This window comes from Molothrus ater, chromosome 4 (genome assembly GCF_012460135.2).
Source record: "Molothrus ater isolate BHLD 08-10-18 breed brown headed cowbird chromosome 4, BPBGC_Mater_1.1, whole genome shotgun sequence".
In the NCBI taxonomy this organism is placed as follows: Eukaryota; Metazoa; Chordata; class Aves; order Passeriformes; family Icteridae; genus Molothrus; species Molothrus ater.
Genome location: NC_050481.2, coordinates 46,153,243 through 46,172,969, shown reverse-complemented (window position 1 = coordinate 46,172,969; position 19,727 = coordinate 46,153,243). Strand labels below are relative to the sequence as shown.

General features: G+C 43.1%; 2 protein-coding genes across 2 annotated transcripts in view; one reads left to right on the top strand and one right to left on the bottom strand.

The window, feature by feature from the left end:
• Positions 1–2,789: 2,789 nt before the first annotated feature.
• RASL11B (RAS like family 11 member B) lies at positions 2,790–6,677 on the top strand. The gene is made up of 4 exons (XM_036382497.2): positions 2,790–2,939; positions 3,025–3,081; positions 4,180–4,256; positions 5,094–6,677. The coding sequence occupies exons 1-4, from the start codon at positions 2,816–2,818 to the stop codon at positions 5,559–5,561; spliced, it is 726 nt and encodes a 241-aa protein (XP_036238390.1). The 5' UTR covers positions 2,790–2,815; the 3' UTR covers positions 5,562–6,677.
• Positions 6,678–8,098: 1,421 nt separating this feature from the next.
• Positions 8,099–19,727, bottom strand: part of SCFD2 (sec1 family domain containing 2) — a 185,784-nt gene continuing 174,155 nt past the window's right edge. The window contains exons 7-9 of the mRNA XM_036382488.1: positions 19,180–19,314; positions 13,749–13,868; positions 8,099–9,775 (exon numbers count right to left, since the gene is read on the bottom strand). Of these exons, the coding sequence (XP_036238381.1) occupies positions 9,683–9,775; positions 13,749–13,868; positions 19,180–19,314 (348 nt within the window). The 3' untranslated portion in view covers positions 8,099–9,682. The remainder of the gene's footprint in view (positions 9,776–13,748; positions 13,869–19,179; positions 19,315–19,727) is intronic.

Genomic DNA, 19,727 nt, shown 5'->3' with positions numbered 1-19,727 from the left:
GACTCAGTGACTCAAATATGCATTTTACAAGAACATATTTTTGTATCTCAGTTTTTCCAGAACTTCCACCTTTCAATCTGGCTGATTGTTTTGCTTTTGGCATTTTGAGACAGAGGAAGAAGATTCCATTCTCCAGTTATTTTAGCACTTTCATCCAGTCCCTAATTAATCATCTCCTTTACAAAACCAGTTTACTGAGGCGTTGTCTCGTTTTCATCATCCTTTCCCGTTTCCCCTTTTTGTGGTATATACTACACCCCTTCATGTGTTGGAGACACCACGGCTGTATGCATTGCTATATGTTAATACATTTATTTAGGGAATGATGTTAGAACACTCTCTGTAGGCCTTTAGAAGAGATCACGGAATCTCATTGCCCCTGAAGTCAATCACACCACATATTTCCTCCTATAAAATCCTCCAGCTCAATTTTACAGAAGTTAGGCTTGATTTTGCTCCTGCCACTCTTGTTAGAGATCTGTTCTGATGTTTTGCTACTCTGACTCAGTTTATACCCATTTATTCTTATGCTGACATTGGCCCTCAGTTTTAACTTTCCTGGCTCGTCCATTTTCTAAGCCCCACTTTTGTATATTTTATTTTATCTCAACTATTGAACTGTTCTTACCTGAGCCATGAGCTTTACTTTCTCTCTGATTCTCCTTCCAAGGGAGGCAGGCAGGGGGGAGTAAGCAAGCAGATGTGTGGTACTTAGTTGCTGACTGGAGTTAAACCATGACAAACACAGATTTACTCTTGACTGGATGACAGAATCACACACTGTACTGCAGATCTTTCCTGAAATTACTTACCTGACATTGTTGGGTTTACACTTCGCTTTTTAAGCAGGTCCTACTCATCTCAAGATTAACTAGTCTCTCTTATCCAAATGCTGATCTTATGGCCAATGGAAGAAATTTTTTAAATTAATCTCTGCATGTCATTAATGTTATTGAATTTAATTATATTTTCATTAAACCTGTTCCAAGAGACATACAGTTTGTCCAATATACTAACTACTCCCAGCTCTGTCAACAGCAGATTTCATTAGCTTGCTTGTGTTCTTGATGACACACACCATTGTAATGAAAACATGAAGGATGACAGGAGCATTGATGAATCACACAGACCACTTTCCTTCAGTCTGACACCTCCCATACAAAACAACCCTTTGTCATTGTCTCCTGATCCATATGGTCTTCTGCTTCAACAGCTGTTTCCTGTCTGGACAGCACCAGATATTATTGATCCTAAATAGACTACATCTACCCCATTTTATTTCTTGAAGAAAAAGGGAAACACAAAAAGATATCTTGCTGAAGCAACATCTCATGTAATTGCATACCTTATTTTTATTTCATTTATTCTCATATCTTGTATTATTCTTTCCTTCAAAATTTGTCTAGATTATAATAAATTATTTCCCTCCCTTTCTTCAGTGTAAGTATTCCAGAATGACTTGAGTGCTAGAGTGAAAGTTTGTGCTCCTTTCACCCTCATCTCCACTTGCTTGGCCTGTTTGCACACTGGATGAGATTGTTTGTTTTCCCCCACTGTGGTAATTAACCATTACTTTCTTCCCATTAATCATCTTCCTTCTGCATCCATCTTTATTAAAACTAGAAGCAAAATACTTCTTGGTTTTCTAAATATTGCCAGACTTCCTTCAATCTGTATGCCCTTCTCACCACATGACTGCACCGCCCTGTTTCTTTTTTCCTGGTTGAGGTAACTACTTCTAGTTGACATTATTTAACTCCTGCATTTCCTCATCTTGAAGACAAAACTTTCTTAGGAGAGTGATCCTTTTCACTTTCACCTTTAGGTTTTCTATTTCCAATGGCCTTAATTACAAAGATGCCAGATAATCTTCTATGAGATCCTTTCCCTTTGCACAAGGTACAATGTCCAGTTCATTTCTGCTGCACTGGCATAAAGAAATCCAGTCTTTTCTTCACATTCAAGTCCTCGAGTCCTTCAGCCTTATTGATTAATTTCTAATTGTGTCTCTTGCCCTTTCCCCTTTTGAGTTAGAATACCTTTCGATAAATCTTTTTTACCCATCTATTTATTTTAAACTGCACCTCTGAAACAATCCCCCCCCCATGACCATAGCAGCCTTACAATACACCCACTACCCACAAAGCTAATCCACCATCACCTCTGCTGTTGGCCTGGTGGCTGGCGAGGAGAGCAGCCTCTCTCTTGTACCCAGCAATGCTCAGCCCCAGGTGTGGTTCAGAGTCTGCTCGAACCTCTCAGGGCAAGGCAGGGCAAGCAAGCAAACAAAGCAAAGCAAGGCATGGCAAGGCATCAGGAGGTGTGGGGCGGCAGGGTCAGGTGTGTGACCCATACTGACACCTGCAGGGCCGATGTAGCCGCCAGCCTGGGCACCAGCCGGGTGGCTGAGCCTTTATGGACGCCGGGCGCGTTTCGGTCAGCCTGGCGGGATTTTGGGAGTAGACGGTGGAGCTGAGATCCTCGGAAACGCTCGGTCCGTCGTCGTCAGGGTGCTGCGGATGTTTGACTCCCGAAGAGTGGGGAGGTCACACACGGACACAACCTCCCCACTTCCCACATCCTTCCCCACCCGAGGCGCGGGGTCCGCCGCGCCCCCCGCCGCCGCTCACGCTGTTCGGCATGGGCGGAGCGCGGTCCGGGGCGTGTTTCGGGGCGTGCTTCGGGGCGTGTTTCGGGGCGCGGCGGGGCGGTGCTCGGGCGCTCTGAGTGGCCGCCAGGGCCCGGGGCGGGACGCGGGGGCGAGAAAAGGGTCGGGGGCTCGGCGGCGGCAGCTCGGGCGCGGGTGGTGGCCGGGATGCGCCTGACGCAGAGCATGTGCACCATCGCCGAGTGTGCGCCCGGCGGCGACGGCCCCGCCACTGCCCGGCCCCGCCTCGTCAAGATCGCGGTGGTGGGGGGCAGCGGCGTGGGCAAGACAGGTGAGGGGCAGCGCCGGGCCGGGCCGGGCGGGGGGCTGGCGGCGGCGGAGCGCGGCTAATGGTGCCTGTCTGTGCCTGCCCGCAGCGCTCGTGGTGCGGTTCCTCACCCGGCGGTTCATCGGCGACTACGAGCGGAACGCAGGTAGGCGGGCGGCGAGCGGCTTTGTTCCTTCCCGCCGGGATGGGGTCGGGCGGGGGCCCCGCGGGGCGGCGGAGCGCGGTCCCGGCCGCTGTGCTGCCGGTGGGTGCCTCCCCTGAGGCTGCCTGGCCGGGGGTGCGAGCCCTGAGGGAGAGCGCAAACCCCAGCGCTGGGCACAGGTGGGGAGGGCAGAGCTCGCTCGCTCCCCCCGGGACTGCGGGCGCTCGGCAGGGGCTGGCAGCGGCCCGAATCCCCGGGATTCCGCGGCTGCTTGGAGCCCTGAGAGCCCCTTCCCTGCCCGGTCTGCTCGCAGCCCTCGGAAGGAGGCACGCCAGGCACAGCCACATGTGGTTTGTGGTGGCAGCAGCTCTAGAGATGGGTTGTACTGCAGGGCTCGGCCAGAATTTGCTTTATGTGGTCGAAGTACCCCCTTTTTAAAGGAGTCTTTTAGCTAAAACAAGAACACATTCTGTAAACCTACTGCTGTATTGTTCTCTGCAAACTGAGTGCCAGCAGCTGCATGGGCTAGGCAGAGCCAGTTATGAAGGGGAAAATGGAGAGGTGATGTTACATACCTCATTCAGTGAGTACAGTGCAGAGTCTGAACTAATGCTGGTGTAAAATAGACAGCTTTCTGTTGAGGAAATTACTTGAAAAAGCCAAACAACAACGAACCCAGAAAATCTTACAGGCCAGCTAACAGGGACCCAAAAAAATATATTGTCTTGGTTTAGGGCAAATTTGGAAGAAAACTTTAAAAGGGAGCTTCACTAAATGATGGAAAGCTGCTTTTCTATGTAATGAAAACTGGTTGTTTTGCACTCTTACCTTTATCATTCAAGATAAGACAGTCTTTAAGAGTGTTAAAAGTTCCAGGTTGCCTACCATTTAATGCCCAGCTTCAATACAAGTAAATTCATCATTAAATCCCAGGTTTCTAGCAATATCATAAATATTGTTAACACCCAAAAAGCTTATAGCACTAGTTTCTTGCTTCATGAGGGGTGTTATGACTTTCCCTACACAACCAATGGGCAGCAGAAGTAACATTTGTCTGTAGAGCGGTGACTGTACCTGTGAACCTGTTGGTGTTCTTGTCAGGTAATCTCTACAGCAGGCACATCCAGGTAGATGGAGAGATGTTGGCTATCCAAGTGCAAGATACTCCAGGAGTTCAGGTGAGCTAGATGCAACCATGCTACTAGAGTAGCTCTAAATGTTTGTGTGCTTGCATCCCTCTGTGCAGCATCTTATTATGATCTTTCTGTAAAATGTTTTGCTGCGTGTCTCAGAGTTTGGTGTTCTTTGTGGGAGAGGTGGTAACTTGTGTTTGAACCAGTCAAGCCAGCTGTGTTGAGAGACTGTTACAATGAATCATTTGTTCATTGGAGGCCCGTTACTTTTGAGTGGCTGAATTACTGAAGTGCCTCGTGCCTGTATATTGGGAACATTAGGCACAAATCCAGAAACAATTCAAAGTGGTATATGTGAAATATGGTACATGCGAAAATAAATGTCATGATCACTGCCCTACAAGCTTCATAAATGTGTATGGCAAAGTGAAGTCTGCTACATTGTGGCTGTGCTCATTAGTGTGTCACAAGCTGAAGTTTTAAATGTATAGACCTGAGTAATGCTGGACTGTTGCCTTTTTGAACTGGGCAACACTCCAGGTCTAAATGCTTCCAGCTCATATCTTTGCTTCCCCAGACTTACTGTCTAGCCAGTTAATTTCCCATTCTGTGGAACTACAAAGTCTTTCTCTGCATGCAGAACTACTCAGGTCAATTTTCCATTTGAGTATAGCAAACTCCAGTGTTAAATTCCAGCTTTTTGCAGCTGAAACAACATCTGCATTTACTTGCTATGCTCAGATTAAGTTCATACTTACCATGTGAAATCCAAATATATGTCTGAAGCTGTAAAATGCTATTTGGCTTTACAGAGTCCTGAAGACAGGTTCCTTTAATCTTTTGTGACTTCAGCTATCTAATTTGAGACCATTCATTTTTCAGATCCATGAACACAGTCTGGATTGTAATGAGCAGCTGAACAGATGCATTCGCTGGGCAGATGCCCTGGTGATTGTCTTCTCCATCACTGACTATAAGAGCTTTGAACTACTCAGTCACCTTTACCATCATGTTCGACAGCTGCACCCAGGGAACCTGGTCCCTGTCGTCATTGTGGCAAACAAAGCTGATCTCTTGCATATCAAAGAGGTGGAGCCTCAGCAGGGACTTCAGCTGGCCAATATGCTGGGCTGTACTTTCTATGAAGTATCTGTCAGTGAAAACTATAATAACGTCTTCAATGCCTTCCATCTCCTTTGTAAAGAAGTCAATAAACAGCAAATAACCAGCACCCCTGAGAGGAGGAGAACCTCTCTTATTCCACGGCCAAAATCACCTAACATGCAGGATCTGAAGAGAAGGTTTAAGCAAGCCTTGTCTGCCAAAGTGAGGACTGTCACTTCTGTTTGACAGCACAGCCCTTGGTCTACCCAATGTTTAGCTTGAGATTGAAACTGGGGTGTTTAACACTGGCACATGTAGAATCCAAGGTATTGTGAAAGGAGGATGGTTTGAGTAGCCTTTTGTATGGTAGAAGTCTTTAAGCAGTTGCTTAAAAAAGGAGCAGTGTCAGATTAGAAAAGGGGGAAAAAAAACCCATAAAACCACCTGAAAAAGTTGTACTTTGCAACTTGCTGAACAGATGTTTTCATTTGGATAGGGACCTTTTCAGTAAATGAAACCATTTCCCTTTTCCCCAGTTGGACAGATTTGGCTTTCATTTGTGCAGAAACAACCTTTTTGCTGTAATTCAACTTGAGCAGGAAAATGCCCTGAACTGCAGGTCCCTGTTCAGAAGTAACTGCTTGAGTTTTGTTCTCACATGGATGAAGGACAGCATGATGCAACTGTTTAATTTTATTGCACGGTAGAACTGGTTTTGTTCTGTGTATTTCAAAACAAATAAGCAAACATCAAATGGTTCTGTAAAAATAAGTGTAAAATAAGTGGACAGGACTGAGCATCAAGACTGTAAACAATGATCTTTATTTTTTACTATCCATGCTATTGCTGACAACTTGACCTCACTCTTTGTATGCAAAGCTATTGTCCACAGGGTGTAAACATATCTAATTGCAAACAACTTTTACTGTCTTAAAGTACTTTCCAGACTAAATGATCCAACATGGAGCTTCTGAGGAATGTGTGTGGAGTGATAGTCTAATACAGATGCCATTCTAAGACATCCTTTTTTCTCTCTCTCTTTCCTGTGTGCAGTAGGTGCAAAAAGAACAAAAGGTGTGAAGCATGGCTGGCTCCAGGCAATGAAGCTGATGGCTTGTTCTGAGCTGAGCCAGACCCTCTTCGCTCTTAAACAGATGGCAGATTTTATATAAATACTTATTTCTTTTTAATATTGAACCAATGGAGTTCAGAGCCTAAGGGCCTTATACACATGCACTTTAAAAAGCCGGTTGTGCTTTTGTTTAAACTGTAACTTATTTATTTTGTGTACAGTTACTCCTCCTAGGGAGTGGACTTTTCATTCTTACTGCCTGGTACAACATTAAATTTTTGAATTGCCTATTTCCTTGTGTGTTCTTTGGGGGTGAGAAACAAGGAGTAACAACCAGTGAAATGTTGAGACAAAGTAATAGCTTTCTTAAGGTAGTTAACATACCCTGCAGAAACAGCAAGGTGTCCTTTCCTGCCTATGCTGTTGCTTTATTAGCATAAACCACAGGGGTTTTGCTCTCACAAGTGCTTTACAACTTCCTTTTGAGAAATTCCTGTAGGAGAGGAACTGAATAAGGCAGTGACCTTTCAAATTAAAATGGGATTCTTTATTTCCACTTGTCAAAAATACTTTGGTCTTTAATGAGAAAGGAATAGTGTGAGGTAGGTCATAACCTGGAAAACATGAACTCTATGCCACTTTCTTTAAAAAAAAATTATGTTTTGAGCTATATCACTGTGAAGACCTTAAACAAATTGCAAGTCTTCAACTATCTTTTTCATGTTTAAAATAGCTCTACTAAAAGCCTGCCTGCGGGGTATGTTTGTGCTGGTACTAGGCTGATGGCCATACAGGCTCACCTTGTTAGCACACAGCTGCAGTAAGTGATGCAGGGAAACTCTCACAGGGTCCCTGATGATAATCTTTTGGACCATGAGTTACTAGCCAAGTGATTTAGGATTGGACTTGCAAACAAAACTGAGCTTATACCAAATAGTGCTTAGCTTATTAATAGATAAGTAAATCGATTTCCCAAGAGTAGCTTTATGTTTTTTCCTCTTTTCCCCTTCTGAGTATTGCTTGGTGTTGCAGGCAGAGGACTCAGACACTCTTTGTTATGGTCTTGCACCTGCCCATTCAATTTTCTTCTGTACTGTTTCTACTCACATGGGACTAGCAGGAGATCCCTCATCCCTTCACCTTTTCCCCCAGCACAGGGTCCCTGTAGCTGCTACAGCTATTTCCTACAAATAAATAAGCTTACTATTGCACTAGGGCACTGGAAAGTCTCCACTGTACTTTTGGTCCATAAGCAGCATCAATTACCACAGCTGTGGCCCCACAGGCTGAGAAGATTCCTCCAGTGTGTGTGTGCCTGGGAAGCTAGTGTCTGTCTCTACTTGACCCAGAGGAAGTGCAAGGTCACTGGTGTCTGCTCAGACTCAGCCCTGCCTCCTCAATACAGTAGATGGCCAAGTCAGAGACCTGAGGGCATTTGATGAAAGAGAGGTGGGGGGCTGAAGACCACAACCAGCAGCCTCCAGCAGCTCAGGAAAGCAGCAGCATCTCAGAGGTGTGAGTACCTGAGCTCAGCAATGGCACTGAACACAGGCAAGCCTTTCTGCTATGAGCAGAGTTTAGGAAATGTTCTAGGACCAAGATAGACGGTCTAGATTCTTAGGGGCAATCAATGCAAAAGTAAAAGGGATTGCAGGAATATAGAGTTCTGGCATGTGTAGCTCTGCATACTAGGAGAAAAGGAGAAGGCAGATTAGGTTTGGCATTGTGAGAGCATTGCTTTATTGATTACAGAATTTATGAAACAACCATATTATAAGAAAGATTGAACAGTACAGAATGACAGAAAAACCAAGAGACCAGCTACTTGCTTTCCAGTTGCTCTATTCAAACTATTCCTTGAGCTTTTAATATTGCAATCTCATAGCATTTCTCATTTTTTCTAGCACAAAGTTCCATTCTATAGTCATTCTTATAAATTTCTCTTCCATAGAGGCAACATTGTCCGTGCTTTATAATCAGTCCATTGTTTCCTTCCAGCCACTCAAAATTGAATTTAAACCAAAATGCACCCTTTTCTGAAGACCATTATAAACATTTAGGAGAACTAATGCTAGCTAGTGAACAAAATTTAAAAAACTACTTCCCATTTATTCTACTCTGGGATAATAAAGAATGCTATGATAGAGTGAATGTCACTTAATTTCACATTCTCATCTCAGTGTAAGCTATAGTTGTAGCATTACTTGGATGAAGTAAGAGGATGCAGCTTTAGAGCTCCACCATTTTATGTTGCAATTCAGAAATCTCGGTGCTACATGCAATTCTCTATTGGCTGCTGCTCTTTCATCACAGATTTTAGCAAAATTTTATAAAGAAAAGTTACATAACTGAATTTGATTGCAGCTATTTCATGATCATAAATTAAAAATAAAAGCTGTTTTCTAATCATGCTGTTCTGAAATCTAGCTCAAGAAAGAATCTGTGCTGTGGCCTCTTGAAAATGGGATCATGCCCTTTTAAAAATTTTTTTTGTTCCTTCTTTTTTAAATGCATGTGAGGGGAGGATTCTTTTGGGGTTATCATCAAACCATCACAGCCCATATGGCCTCCTGCATAAATCTACAGAGATGTGTGCCATCAGAAACTGTCTTTTCTTCTGGGACTGTGGGTGGAGAAACTAGAGCAGGAAACTGAAAGCTGAGAGAGAAGCAGCCATGTAACCCAGCCCTTGAGTCTGGCTCTGCTTCCCTGCCTCTAACAGTCCCGCTGAAAGAGCATGGCCAGGCTGGGTGCTGTGTGCCAGCCAAATCAGGGCTCTGTTCCATGATCTCTCTGGTGTGAGAAACAAAGTGCAAGTAGATGCTGTTAACATTGTAAGGCACACATCTTGCAAGGTAGCATGACAGGGGGTGGATTTTGCTAGCCTCTCACTCCTTGAGCAGCATTTCCTACCAGCAAGCCCAGCAAAACCATCAGAAAAAACGGTACTGCTTGGGGAGTGCAAATTGTGCATCACCTGGTTCTCAGCTGCTCCTTTGCTCGGGAATGATTACAAACAATCGCCCTCACCATGCTGAGTGAGGCTGGGAGTGATTCAGCACTGCGCAGTGCTATCGTCAAGGAGGGGAGGTTTGTTGTTGGACAAATGGACCATTCTGAAGAGCTGCCCATGAGCTGCAGGTGTTCCCTTGCAGCCAGATACCCTGCTGTTTCACCTGCAGCTGTAATTGCATCAGTTGACACATCAGTTTTTGGAGGGCTCTTGAGAAGAGTGACAGAGCAGGAATTTGATGTTTCCAGGCAAGGCACTCATCTTCTCCACAGCCTCCCGCCGTCAGATACGAGCGTCAGGCTGGAGACGGTCTGAGGCAAACAACAGCTCAACAGCACTATGTGGTGTCAGGAGCACAGAGGAGAGCACAATTACCTGAAAGAAGGGGAACAAGAAGCAACAAGTCAAGCTGAAAGGGATTGAGACAGTACTAATGAGCCATAGACAGTAACTGTTTGCTTTACCCAGCTCTAGGCAGGCTGTCTGCATTTGGTGTTTACTGATAAGCAATGCACCTTGTCCAGCAAAACTGTCTGCTGGCTAATAACTGCAGTTAAATCACTTTAAGGAGCATAATGACTGCTAGCATTGTACGCTTAATGAATGTGTGCTTTGACACATTTCTACCCACATTTTACCTGGTGATTTATTGTGACTGCCAGTGCATTTACTGCGAGGCACCAGCTGATGAAGCTGCAGTTTCCTCTCCTACAGCACAGATTTGAGTGATGAACTGAGTTTCCTCTCAGTTGAAGGTAAGGTGAGCACCACAGAAGTGCCTGCTGCAGGAAGCCACACTCCCGGTTCCAAATCATCTTTTCAGACCAGGCACAGGCTGTTCTGCACATCAGGTTCAACCTTGAGCACTGTCAGATGTTATCACTTTGGTTTCTTCCAGTTTTTAATCGCAGATGGGTCTGATGAATGAAACCATTGCTCACTACAACCATGATAGACATGCTGCTAGGTGCAAGTATCTGTTTTCCCTGAGTGAAAACCATTATATAATTATGTGGTGTGAAGGCTACTCTGCAGAGCAAAGCTATCATCCAGGAGTGAGTGTGTACACTCTTGCTGTGAGGAGCTAAGCCAGGGTTGAAATCATAGGACACTGCTCTTACTGAGCCCCAAGTTTAGCAGTGTCCATAGGGTCAGGATTGCAGGCTGGGATCTGGGGGCAGATTTAATCATTTTAGCTCACTTGAAAATGAATTTGCTTCTTCAGCGCAAAAACCAGGAGAGGAAGCACAAACATCAACAACAGCGTATATGTGTCCATCTGCTGCAGCAGCTAACAAATACCAAAAATAACAAATACCTTGTGCTGTCCATCATGTAGCTTAAGTATGTGGTAATGCTGCATTTCAACTTTTTGTGTTGCTCTTTCTTTCATCTTTTCACTTCAGATACTGAAAAGATCCCTTCTGTATTGGTGATAGCCTCCCCCTCACTTCTCCTCTTCCCTTGTCCTCCCACACAATCTGCAGCAAACTGGCACTGATTATCTCTTCCTTCATAAGCCTGAAAAAGTCTCTGTAACTTGCAGATGCCAAAGGCTGACACTGTCTTACTTATGTTACATGAGAATCAGACTATAGTACAGTATGCGCTCATACTGTAGAAGGAAGAAATTACTTCTACTTCTACTTCATGCAGCTTTAACTCTGAAAAACATGAAGGGACGTGTTACTAAAGTTTTTCTAGTTTACAAGCCAAACATCAACAATAGCCACTGACAGATAAAAGGCAATTTCTTCTTGAAGTCCTACCACTGAATCCTCAGGGGATTTGTGCAACAAACAGCAAGCTCAGAGCGAAAAAGGAGATCTCCAACTTTAATGTCTCAGAAAAGATGCTTGAATACAGCAGGACTTCTTTCCCTCCAGTATTTCCAAGGGCTTGTTGAGGGGGATAAATGTGAATGTTTGTTCTTTCATTTTTACAGAGGAGAATTGCCCAGATAAGTAATGTCCATCTCTTCTCCAGGCAGCTGTCTTCAGGACAGTCCTTTGCAGCCCTCTCCTTGTTCTGTACTCCATGCCTGCTTTTCACCCTTCACCTGAAGGGCTATCCCCTCCTAGTGGCAGCCAAGGTGGAAGAGACAGGAGCCCCATCCTGACCCACTGAACTCCCATGGGAAGTTTCCCCCCAGCACACTTGAAGGTAGGGAAGGATGCAGCTAGCATCTAAAGGGGCATCTGAAAGTTTATCAGTCTGCTGGCCTCAGCCACGACCACATAGATGGTTGTAATGTTGGGAGAAGGGAGGGAGAAACATTCTCTCATGCTCTTTCTTTCTCCTTTATTACTCTCCTGACTAAAGCAGAAAAAGAGAAGTAATTTCTTCCTTCAAAAATAGGATACTTCTCACTAGTTATGAGGAGATATTTACCACAATCCAAAACCAAATGGTGCATAGGAAACACTGTATTTCTTTGTGCTTCTCCATGAGAAATAAAATTGTCATTCAGATTCAGATGCAGAACAGTTCTGTGGATGGAAACATGTGTCTCTTATTCCACATTTAAATGTCATTGCTGAAGTAATCAATGCACCCTGTCAGTTTTTCTTCAATTACTTTACTCAATTTTTGTACTTACACATTTCTCCAGTTTTCCAAGAGCCAGTAATTAGTATAAATGTTAGTGCTTTGTTTGACTGGAATGGACTTGGAAGGCCAGTGTTTCCCTGAAGCCTGAACCTGACTGCCTGAACAGCACAAAAAGGCTCTGTTTAATCCTGGCTTGAGTTAGATAAATGCCTGGCTTTTTGAAAAGAGAATAATCCTAAACAGGTGGTGCATATTCACAACTATAGTGCAGAAATCCAGGTAAAGCCAACAAACTTACAAACTTTTTTTTTTTTTTTTGTGAGAGATTTGCACAACTGCTTAGTTTCTTCTTTCCCTTCCTCCTCCCGCCTCTCCCCCAAAGTTCTTTCACCTCTAACACAGCACATTTGGATAAAGGGCAAGATGCAGCAAAAGCTTAAAATGCTTTAGGAATCTGCCTCAGAGGGTGACCTGCTGCCAGGGTTAAGCCAAAGCAAAGCAACACCAGATCCCATGTCACCACTGTCAAGCCTTAAGTCCCTCTAGAAAGCTAGTTGAAAATCTCCCTGCATAGTTCTCAACCAACTCAGATGTTAACCCTCTGTTTATCTTTCAGGGTGTCTTAATACATTTTGTGTGTGGATTAACTTGTCCATCAGTGTGTCACAACTCAACTCCCCTTCAAGAAGGAAAATATAATTTGCTATTTTGAGGAGATTAGCAGCAGACTAGTGGGCAAGAAAGGTATTATCAGATTTAAGAAAACTTGCTAAAATGGTACTCCATCTTACAAAATACTTCTTGAGACTGCCTTGCAATGACAACTGAAACATGGAAACACATGTCAGACTGAGGGGCTGCTTTGCCTTTGGTTGGCTCCATTTTGCTAATGATTTCTCAATAATCAAAATTGCCTTCCACAGGACTTGAAAACAAGATGTTTGCCAGCCTCTCTGGAAACCAGAGTTATGTCTATGATGCAGCTGGTTACACAGCACTTTAGAGTCTTTGTATTCGCCTGTGTATCTGCAGTACTCAACAGACACCTGCTGGGTCCTCCACAATTAATGATGATTTTTAACACCTCAGGTACCACCAGAGCTCACCCATCCTCATCCTCTCCCTCCTCCATTCCGATGACAGTTACTGTAGTCAAGTTCTGCTGCCAGAGAGTGGATGAGGCAAAGATCAGCCACATGGACATTACTGAAACCTCACGGTGGGAACTCCTTCCAGGAGTCCAACAGCACATTCAAGGGATGCAGAGACTTGGGGGTTTCTCCACACAACCTGCTTCAGGCTACTTAAGGTCTAGTGGTCAGCTATCAGAGACATCAGGCCAGACACAGGAACAGTACAGCTGTATCCAGGTTAATTTATTTTGCTCCTCACCATTGCTAATTGGTGTGCCTGCAGGATTACCACTGGTAAGTCACTAGGTGGTACTCAGGCTCCTGAGTATCCCTGCACTATGTGTCATAGATGGATGACCAGGGACCCTGTAGCTTTTTGGACAGCAGATGTTTCTGTTTATAAAGAATACAAAGAAACTATGGAAGCTACTTCAAATTAATGCTAGTCTGTTCTGAACTCTCCAACCCGAGTCTGAACTTTTGTTGCTGACTATAATGTGAAAAAAACAAACCCTTGGTGCCTGAATACTTGTTGCCTACAGATGTTTCACAGCAAAAACCCTAGCATCATTCTGCCCATATGGCTGTGGCTTTCTGAAGGTTTGGTACCAGTGCTATAGGGAACACTATTTGATGAATTTTCTTAGTTTCTTAGCTGTTTGTACCTGGGTACCAGGTTTGCGTGTTGCTACCAAATCCTTCACCATTTTGACCTCGGAGACTGACACTCCTCCAACCATAAAGATGATCAGAAGAGGATGATCACCAGGGTGAGGGCGATTCACCTGGAAAATGAAGAAAAGCATTAGTTGTACTTGCTTCATCTAGGTCCAAACCTATGGATTATCAGTGATCAGCTCCCTAGTGGAAGACCAAAGAGGTGTGGCTAGAGGAATACCAAAGAGGAAGCTCAGAAAGAAATATTCATGGAATGCTGTAGCAGCTGAGAGGGAAATCAATGGGGATGATGCCCAGTTAGAACTAATTAGCTGTTTCCAGGGAAATAAAGTCTCCATGGATTCCCCTGAAACCTATAGGAGTTTCTCCTGAAGTCTGTGGGTTTCTCCCTTCATTCCTTCTTCATTAGTTTCTTCCCTTTCCCAGAGAGGGAGGAGAGTACTTGGGTGGATGTTTACTTTGGATACACATACACAGGAGACTTTAGGGAATGAGGGGTAAATTACTACCCAGCAGAAGCAAGGAGTCCAGCCCAAACATGCTAGAATCCCTGCCTGAGGTCAACATGGAAAAGAATTTTATGCAATGTGTTTTCACTGGTGCAGTGAATAATCTTTTACAATTCATCCAATAAAAATAAATAAGGTACATTATAGTATAAAATCAGTTTACAGCTAGTTTCAATTCAGAGTTTTCCATGCTTCTATGACTACCTTGTAACTAATATAGAGGACCTTTAGCTCCAAGAAAATACTTGTTTCATTTTTCCTCAATTATCTTTAAAATGGCACAAATATCCCACTTCAGTTAAGACCTCATAATTAAGTTTAAATGTAAAAGTGATGCTTTAATTAATTTCAAATGTGTATTTTAATTTTAAACATGATGGTGATGCTTTACATCAGTTTCCTCTTAGCCACTTCTAGAAGTTTGATAACTTTGCTGTTTCCTAGCAAACTGTTTCCTTCTTGAGAAAACACACTCCCCTGACACTACCTTGATCCAGTCTTTGGGAGGGATGTCAACAGATGCCATGCAATTGCTCTTGTCACATCACCCTGGAGCATGAAACACTCCAAATGTTCGGTTCTGAAAAGTGACAAAGTAGTTTAATTCCTTTTTAGACTCTCTGCCTCCTCTCCTTGTGTGGGTGTTGGCTTTTAACAGCATTCACTCCACAGAGTGAAATTGGTGTCAGCCCGTGTTTGGGCAGAGCAGGGCTCCTTTGCTTTCCCCACCACAGCAGCTTGCTTTGATCCTTGTGGCTCCAGATCCTGGGGATACAGCTCCTCTTGTTTTCCTTATTGTGGCTTTCCTATATTTAGTCTTTTGGCACTTTTTCATCCTGCAGGTCTGTCAGGCTTTCTGCCTGGTAACCTTCAGCAAGGACCCTTCCTTTTGAAGCCAGCACAGGGAGATGCCATGTTCTCTCTCCAGGCTAGCTGGCTTTGATTACATGGGGCTGGTTCCCTGTTCAATGCTGCTCCCCAGGCAAGGAACTCTTGAATTCCTGAGCCTTTGAAACTAGTAGAACTGCCTTAGACAGATGTATTAGTGAGCTGAGTATTTGCATACTGGCTTACTCTCTGACTTTGTTGATAGCATATATACTACAATTCCAGGGCACTGGAACAGGCCTGCCAGGAAAGTGGTCACAACACCTGCCTGGATAATACCCTTGGGCACATGGTGTGATACTTGGGAATGGTGTTGTGCAGGACCAGGAGCTGGACTCCATCATCCTTGTGGGTTCCTTCCAACTCAGAATATTCTGTGATTCTGGGATTCTATGATTCCTAAAATCTTTCCTAGCAAAAACAAACTCAGAATTAACATGCATGCAGAACATTGGGCATACAAAGGACACCCAGTATAAGAACGGGAAATCATGAGCTTTCAGGGTTATGCTAAAGAGAAAATGTCTTGACAAATCATTTCCTTCAATCAAAATAAACCTAGATCCAAACACATGGTGCCTATATAAAACTTACTATTTTTCAGAAGACTAAAGTTCAAACCACAAATTCCAGAAATGTGTATTAAAAATGCTATTAGGCATGCAAACTCTAAATTAAATTAAAACAGAAATGAAAAGAGTCTTGGAATCTGTAATTTTGTTATGCTATGTGTAAGTGTTTTGAAGGAGGACAGTACTTTGGGTACAAAATATTTGGCTGTGTTAAGAATGCAAGTTTCTGCCAATTTATGTTTTTTTCTTGTTTGATAATACAACCACCCAAGACTCTCTCTTTTGAAGAAACTGGCTGCATGTAGCTAAACACAACTCATTCCAATGATAGAGAAGAAGAACTGAAATGGATTGCAACAAAAGCAATGTGTATCTTCTGGGATCCTTCTATAGTTCAGTTGATTTGGGACATTTCCACTGCCTCTGAATTTACTGTGAAATCTGAATTTTGCCAAAATCCCTGAGAGAAATTCACTTTCAATTCAAAATGCCATACATTAAAAAAAAAAAATCTGAGAGCTGTCTCAGACAATTAAAAGATTAACCAAAAGCCCCTCAAAACCATTATGTTGACATGAAAGAGCCCAAAGGAAGGGGGGATGGTGCCCTGAGCCAGCAGAGTGTCCCAGTAGGACACCAGGGCCTTCTCCCCAGCTCTGAGCTCACCACACAGGCTGTGCTCAGGATGCTGGTGGTCAGAGGGCTCTTTGCTCATGCACATGTCTGTGTGGAGGAGAGAGAGAGGAGGAGGAGGTGGTAAAACAGGGTAGCAGTGGTCAGTAAAACTCTAAAACTGAAACAGGGTCAATAAAACTCTAAAACTGAAGCAGGAAGGCATTAGAGGACAGGTGTTTTCTCATGGCTCATGGCAGCTCAAAAACCACAGGGTTTTTTATGAGGAAAGTCAGCAAAAACAATTGTTATTGTTCTGCAACTCACCCAACAAAAACAGCAGCACTGATGATTCTGGTATTTGTGACCAACCAGAAACCAATTAATTTAGCTCAATAACTGGAAAAAGGAAAAATGTCAATCACCAGAAACTAGGCTGCTGTGTATGGCAGTGGGTATCAATGATAGCAAGGTCAGATGATCAGAAAACATGTCATCTAGAGCAGCAGTCAAAACAGGAGTCCTTGAAGCAGGGAGGCTTTTTCCCTTCAACATCCCTTAGCTTCAAAACGAACATATCTGCCAGACAAACAACTTCTGGTTGAGAGATGTCTTTAAAAGTCTGTCCTGAACTAACACACCTGAGGCAATCACCAAAGTGTTTTTATGTGAGTTGGCATTTGTATTCAGGCATTGAGAAAGAAACAAAAATAAGGAAGCTCACAGAATAATTACTGTGCTGATGGTGTGATTGTGTCAGAAATACAGGCTGGTCAGACACTCATTCATGCAACAATTGAGCACATGCCAGCAAGCCAGGCTACAAACTAAGGGAGCAAGCATGGACACATATTTGTGAAGTATATGATGATGCCTATGAAATGTTTACCCTACACAAAGTTCACTTGCTCATCTCTTAAATATTCCTTATAGTAGAATATTTGTCTTAACAGGAAAGATGCAGGTACATACTGCCATAACTACTTAGGTCTCTCTCTCTCTTTTATACACACACACACACACACACACACACACACAAACACACACACCCCTTCTAAAAGGACAGAATAGTCCTCAAACTAGTTAAAGGTGTCAATGTCTCCATCTAACCATTTAGGCCTTCTGAAGTCCTTATATTCTTATTTTTTCAATTTAAAGAATAACCTATATTTGTGCTTAAAAATTCTGCAATAAACAAATACAATGAAATCAATAGAATTGTGAAAATTACTGGTAAATGAAACCAATAATTAAAAAATTACTTGGGTGTAACAGCCTGGTTACTTTGTTTGATAGTGGAATGTGTTTTTAACTGTACTATTTTTGGAGTGTTGGCATAAATTTTTCAGTTCTGACATAAGAATGGAGATATATTGGGTCACTTTTTCTATATGTATCCTCTGTTGTCTTAGGGCTTTATTATTAGCTTTGAAGAACTGAGAATTTCAATTTAGGAACCTAACTGAATGTATCTTGGAAATCTATTTCAACTGTGGAAACAGATTTCTGAAAACAAGCACTGGATTTTAGGCTTACTTGATTATGTGCTCAATACTAGCTTTCTTTGAAACAACAGAAAAATAACTTGGTTATTCTGATACTGGGTTCTAGAATAGTACCAACACAACAGTCAAAATTATTTTTGTCACCTGACTTTAAATGCAGGTCTAGCAGGAATTTTCACAAAGGAAATAAAAATTCTATTACCATAGAATCACAGAATCAAATTGGAAGGAGCCTTGTAGCTCATCTAGTTCACCTCCCTGCCCAAAGCATGGCCAACTTCAAAATTGCATCAGGTTGCTCAGGGCTTTGTTTGGCCAACATTTGAATAACTCAGAGAGGGAGAATTCTCTGGACTTAATCACTCCTTCTGTTAGAATTTTTTTCCTTTATTCAACTGGAATTTCCCTTGCTGCAACTTGTGTCCACTGCCTCACACAGTTTGCTGATGTCTCTTCTGTGTGGAGGGGTGGTGGTGGTAAAACTAAAGGAAAAACACTGGGCACAATGTTAAAATGTAACTCATAACCATACTACTGATGTGGTTTGGTGTGAATTTAGGATTGCTTTCAATGGAGAATTCAGGATGTGCAGTAAAACAAGGCTGAATGTACAACATGCTGGCTACTCCACACTTCAACTCTGTAAATATTTAGCAGACACTTAGCATGAGCTAATTTGTAAGGCAGAGTAAATTCTTGTAGAATGACTGTCTTAAAACATGCTAAGAGGATCCACAAAGAAATTTCTAATTTACAGGCTTCCTTCCTTCCCCTATGGTACAAGTTGAACCATATCAAATTATAGAAAAGGTATTGAATTTGGAGCTCCTCCTTCACCCCCTGTGAGAGCAGATCGCTCATACTTACTTCTCTCCTATCTCAAGGGTGCTGAGTGTCCTTAAAGTCCTTTGATGAGGTGCCATGTGGAATGCCTTTTGGAATGCCACGTAGGTAATAGGAACTGACACTCACTTATCAATTTGTTTCTTGGGTGTCTCTGAAGAGCTCTAAAAACCACGTGAGTCAGGACTTCCATTTAGCAAAGCCACATTGCCTTTTCCCAGATATATCATACTTATTTTGGTGTCCACCATGACCCTTATTTAGATGTTCAGTCTGCTCCATTCCTCTTTTTTTGTTCAGCAGGTGCTATCTGTCTGCACTGTACCTGAAATGTGATGCTTCAAGCTATTCCCAGCTCCCCTTCAAGAATTTAACTCCCCTAACCTTATCTCCTTAAGTTCTGCTGAGCAGTGTAATAAGTCATCTACTGCTGCATGATGCTCTGACCTCAGGAAAATCTTACAGATGAGCTTGGGAAGGCTGGTTTACCTTCATGAACATGCTGAATCCAGTTTTAAGGAGATCAGTGAGGCCTGATGAAATGTGCTCAATATCAACAGGATCGGGCCGATCGGGATTACAGACCTCTTCCACCACCTGTTTCAGCAGAGGTTTGTAAGAAGCCTGCACAAGGAGAATAATGCATTGTGAGCAAACCTGTTTAGACTCAGTGCAACCATGATTTGAAATATTTTATTTCTGTTAAAGGTTACAGAAATAATTATCCCACAAATGAAAGCAGTCAGAGAGGTTGTGACCTTGACTGCAGATGGTGGGCACCAGCACATCAGACTGAAAGGATTGAAAGGGAGCCACACATTTACTCTGCCCCATGTGTATAATATCAGTAAAGAGGGACAAGGAAGAAAGGGGGGGACCTTTACTTTCTCTAGAATCTGTTTGGAGGTAATACAGAAATGGACAGCCATACAGATGGTGTACAGAGGCACTGCTGCCCACTGTGCACCCAGATCTCATTCCCTTTCTAATGATTTTACAAAACCTAAACAGGGACATTTTTTTTTTTTAATTGACCA

Bases quoted from the DNA above. Each gene is read 5' to 3' on its own strand.
- RASL11B (XM_036382497.2), top strand. From the start codon at position 2,816: ATGCGCCTGACGCAGAGCATGTGCACCATCGCCGAGTGTGCGCCCGGC. The intron at 2,940-3,024 runs GTGAGGGGCAGC...GCCTGCCCGCAG, and splicing joins CAGCGGCGTGGGCAAGACAG to CGCTCGTGGTGCGGTTCCTC. The intron at 3,082-4,179 runs GTAGGCGGGCGG...TGTTCTTGTCAG, and splicing joins CGACTACGAGCGGAACGCAG to GTAATCTCTACAGCAGGCAC.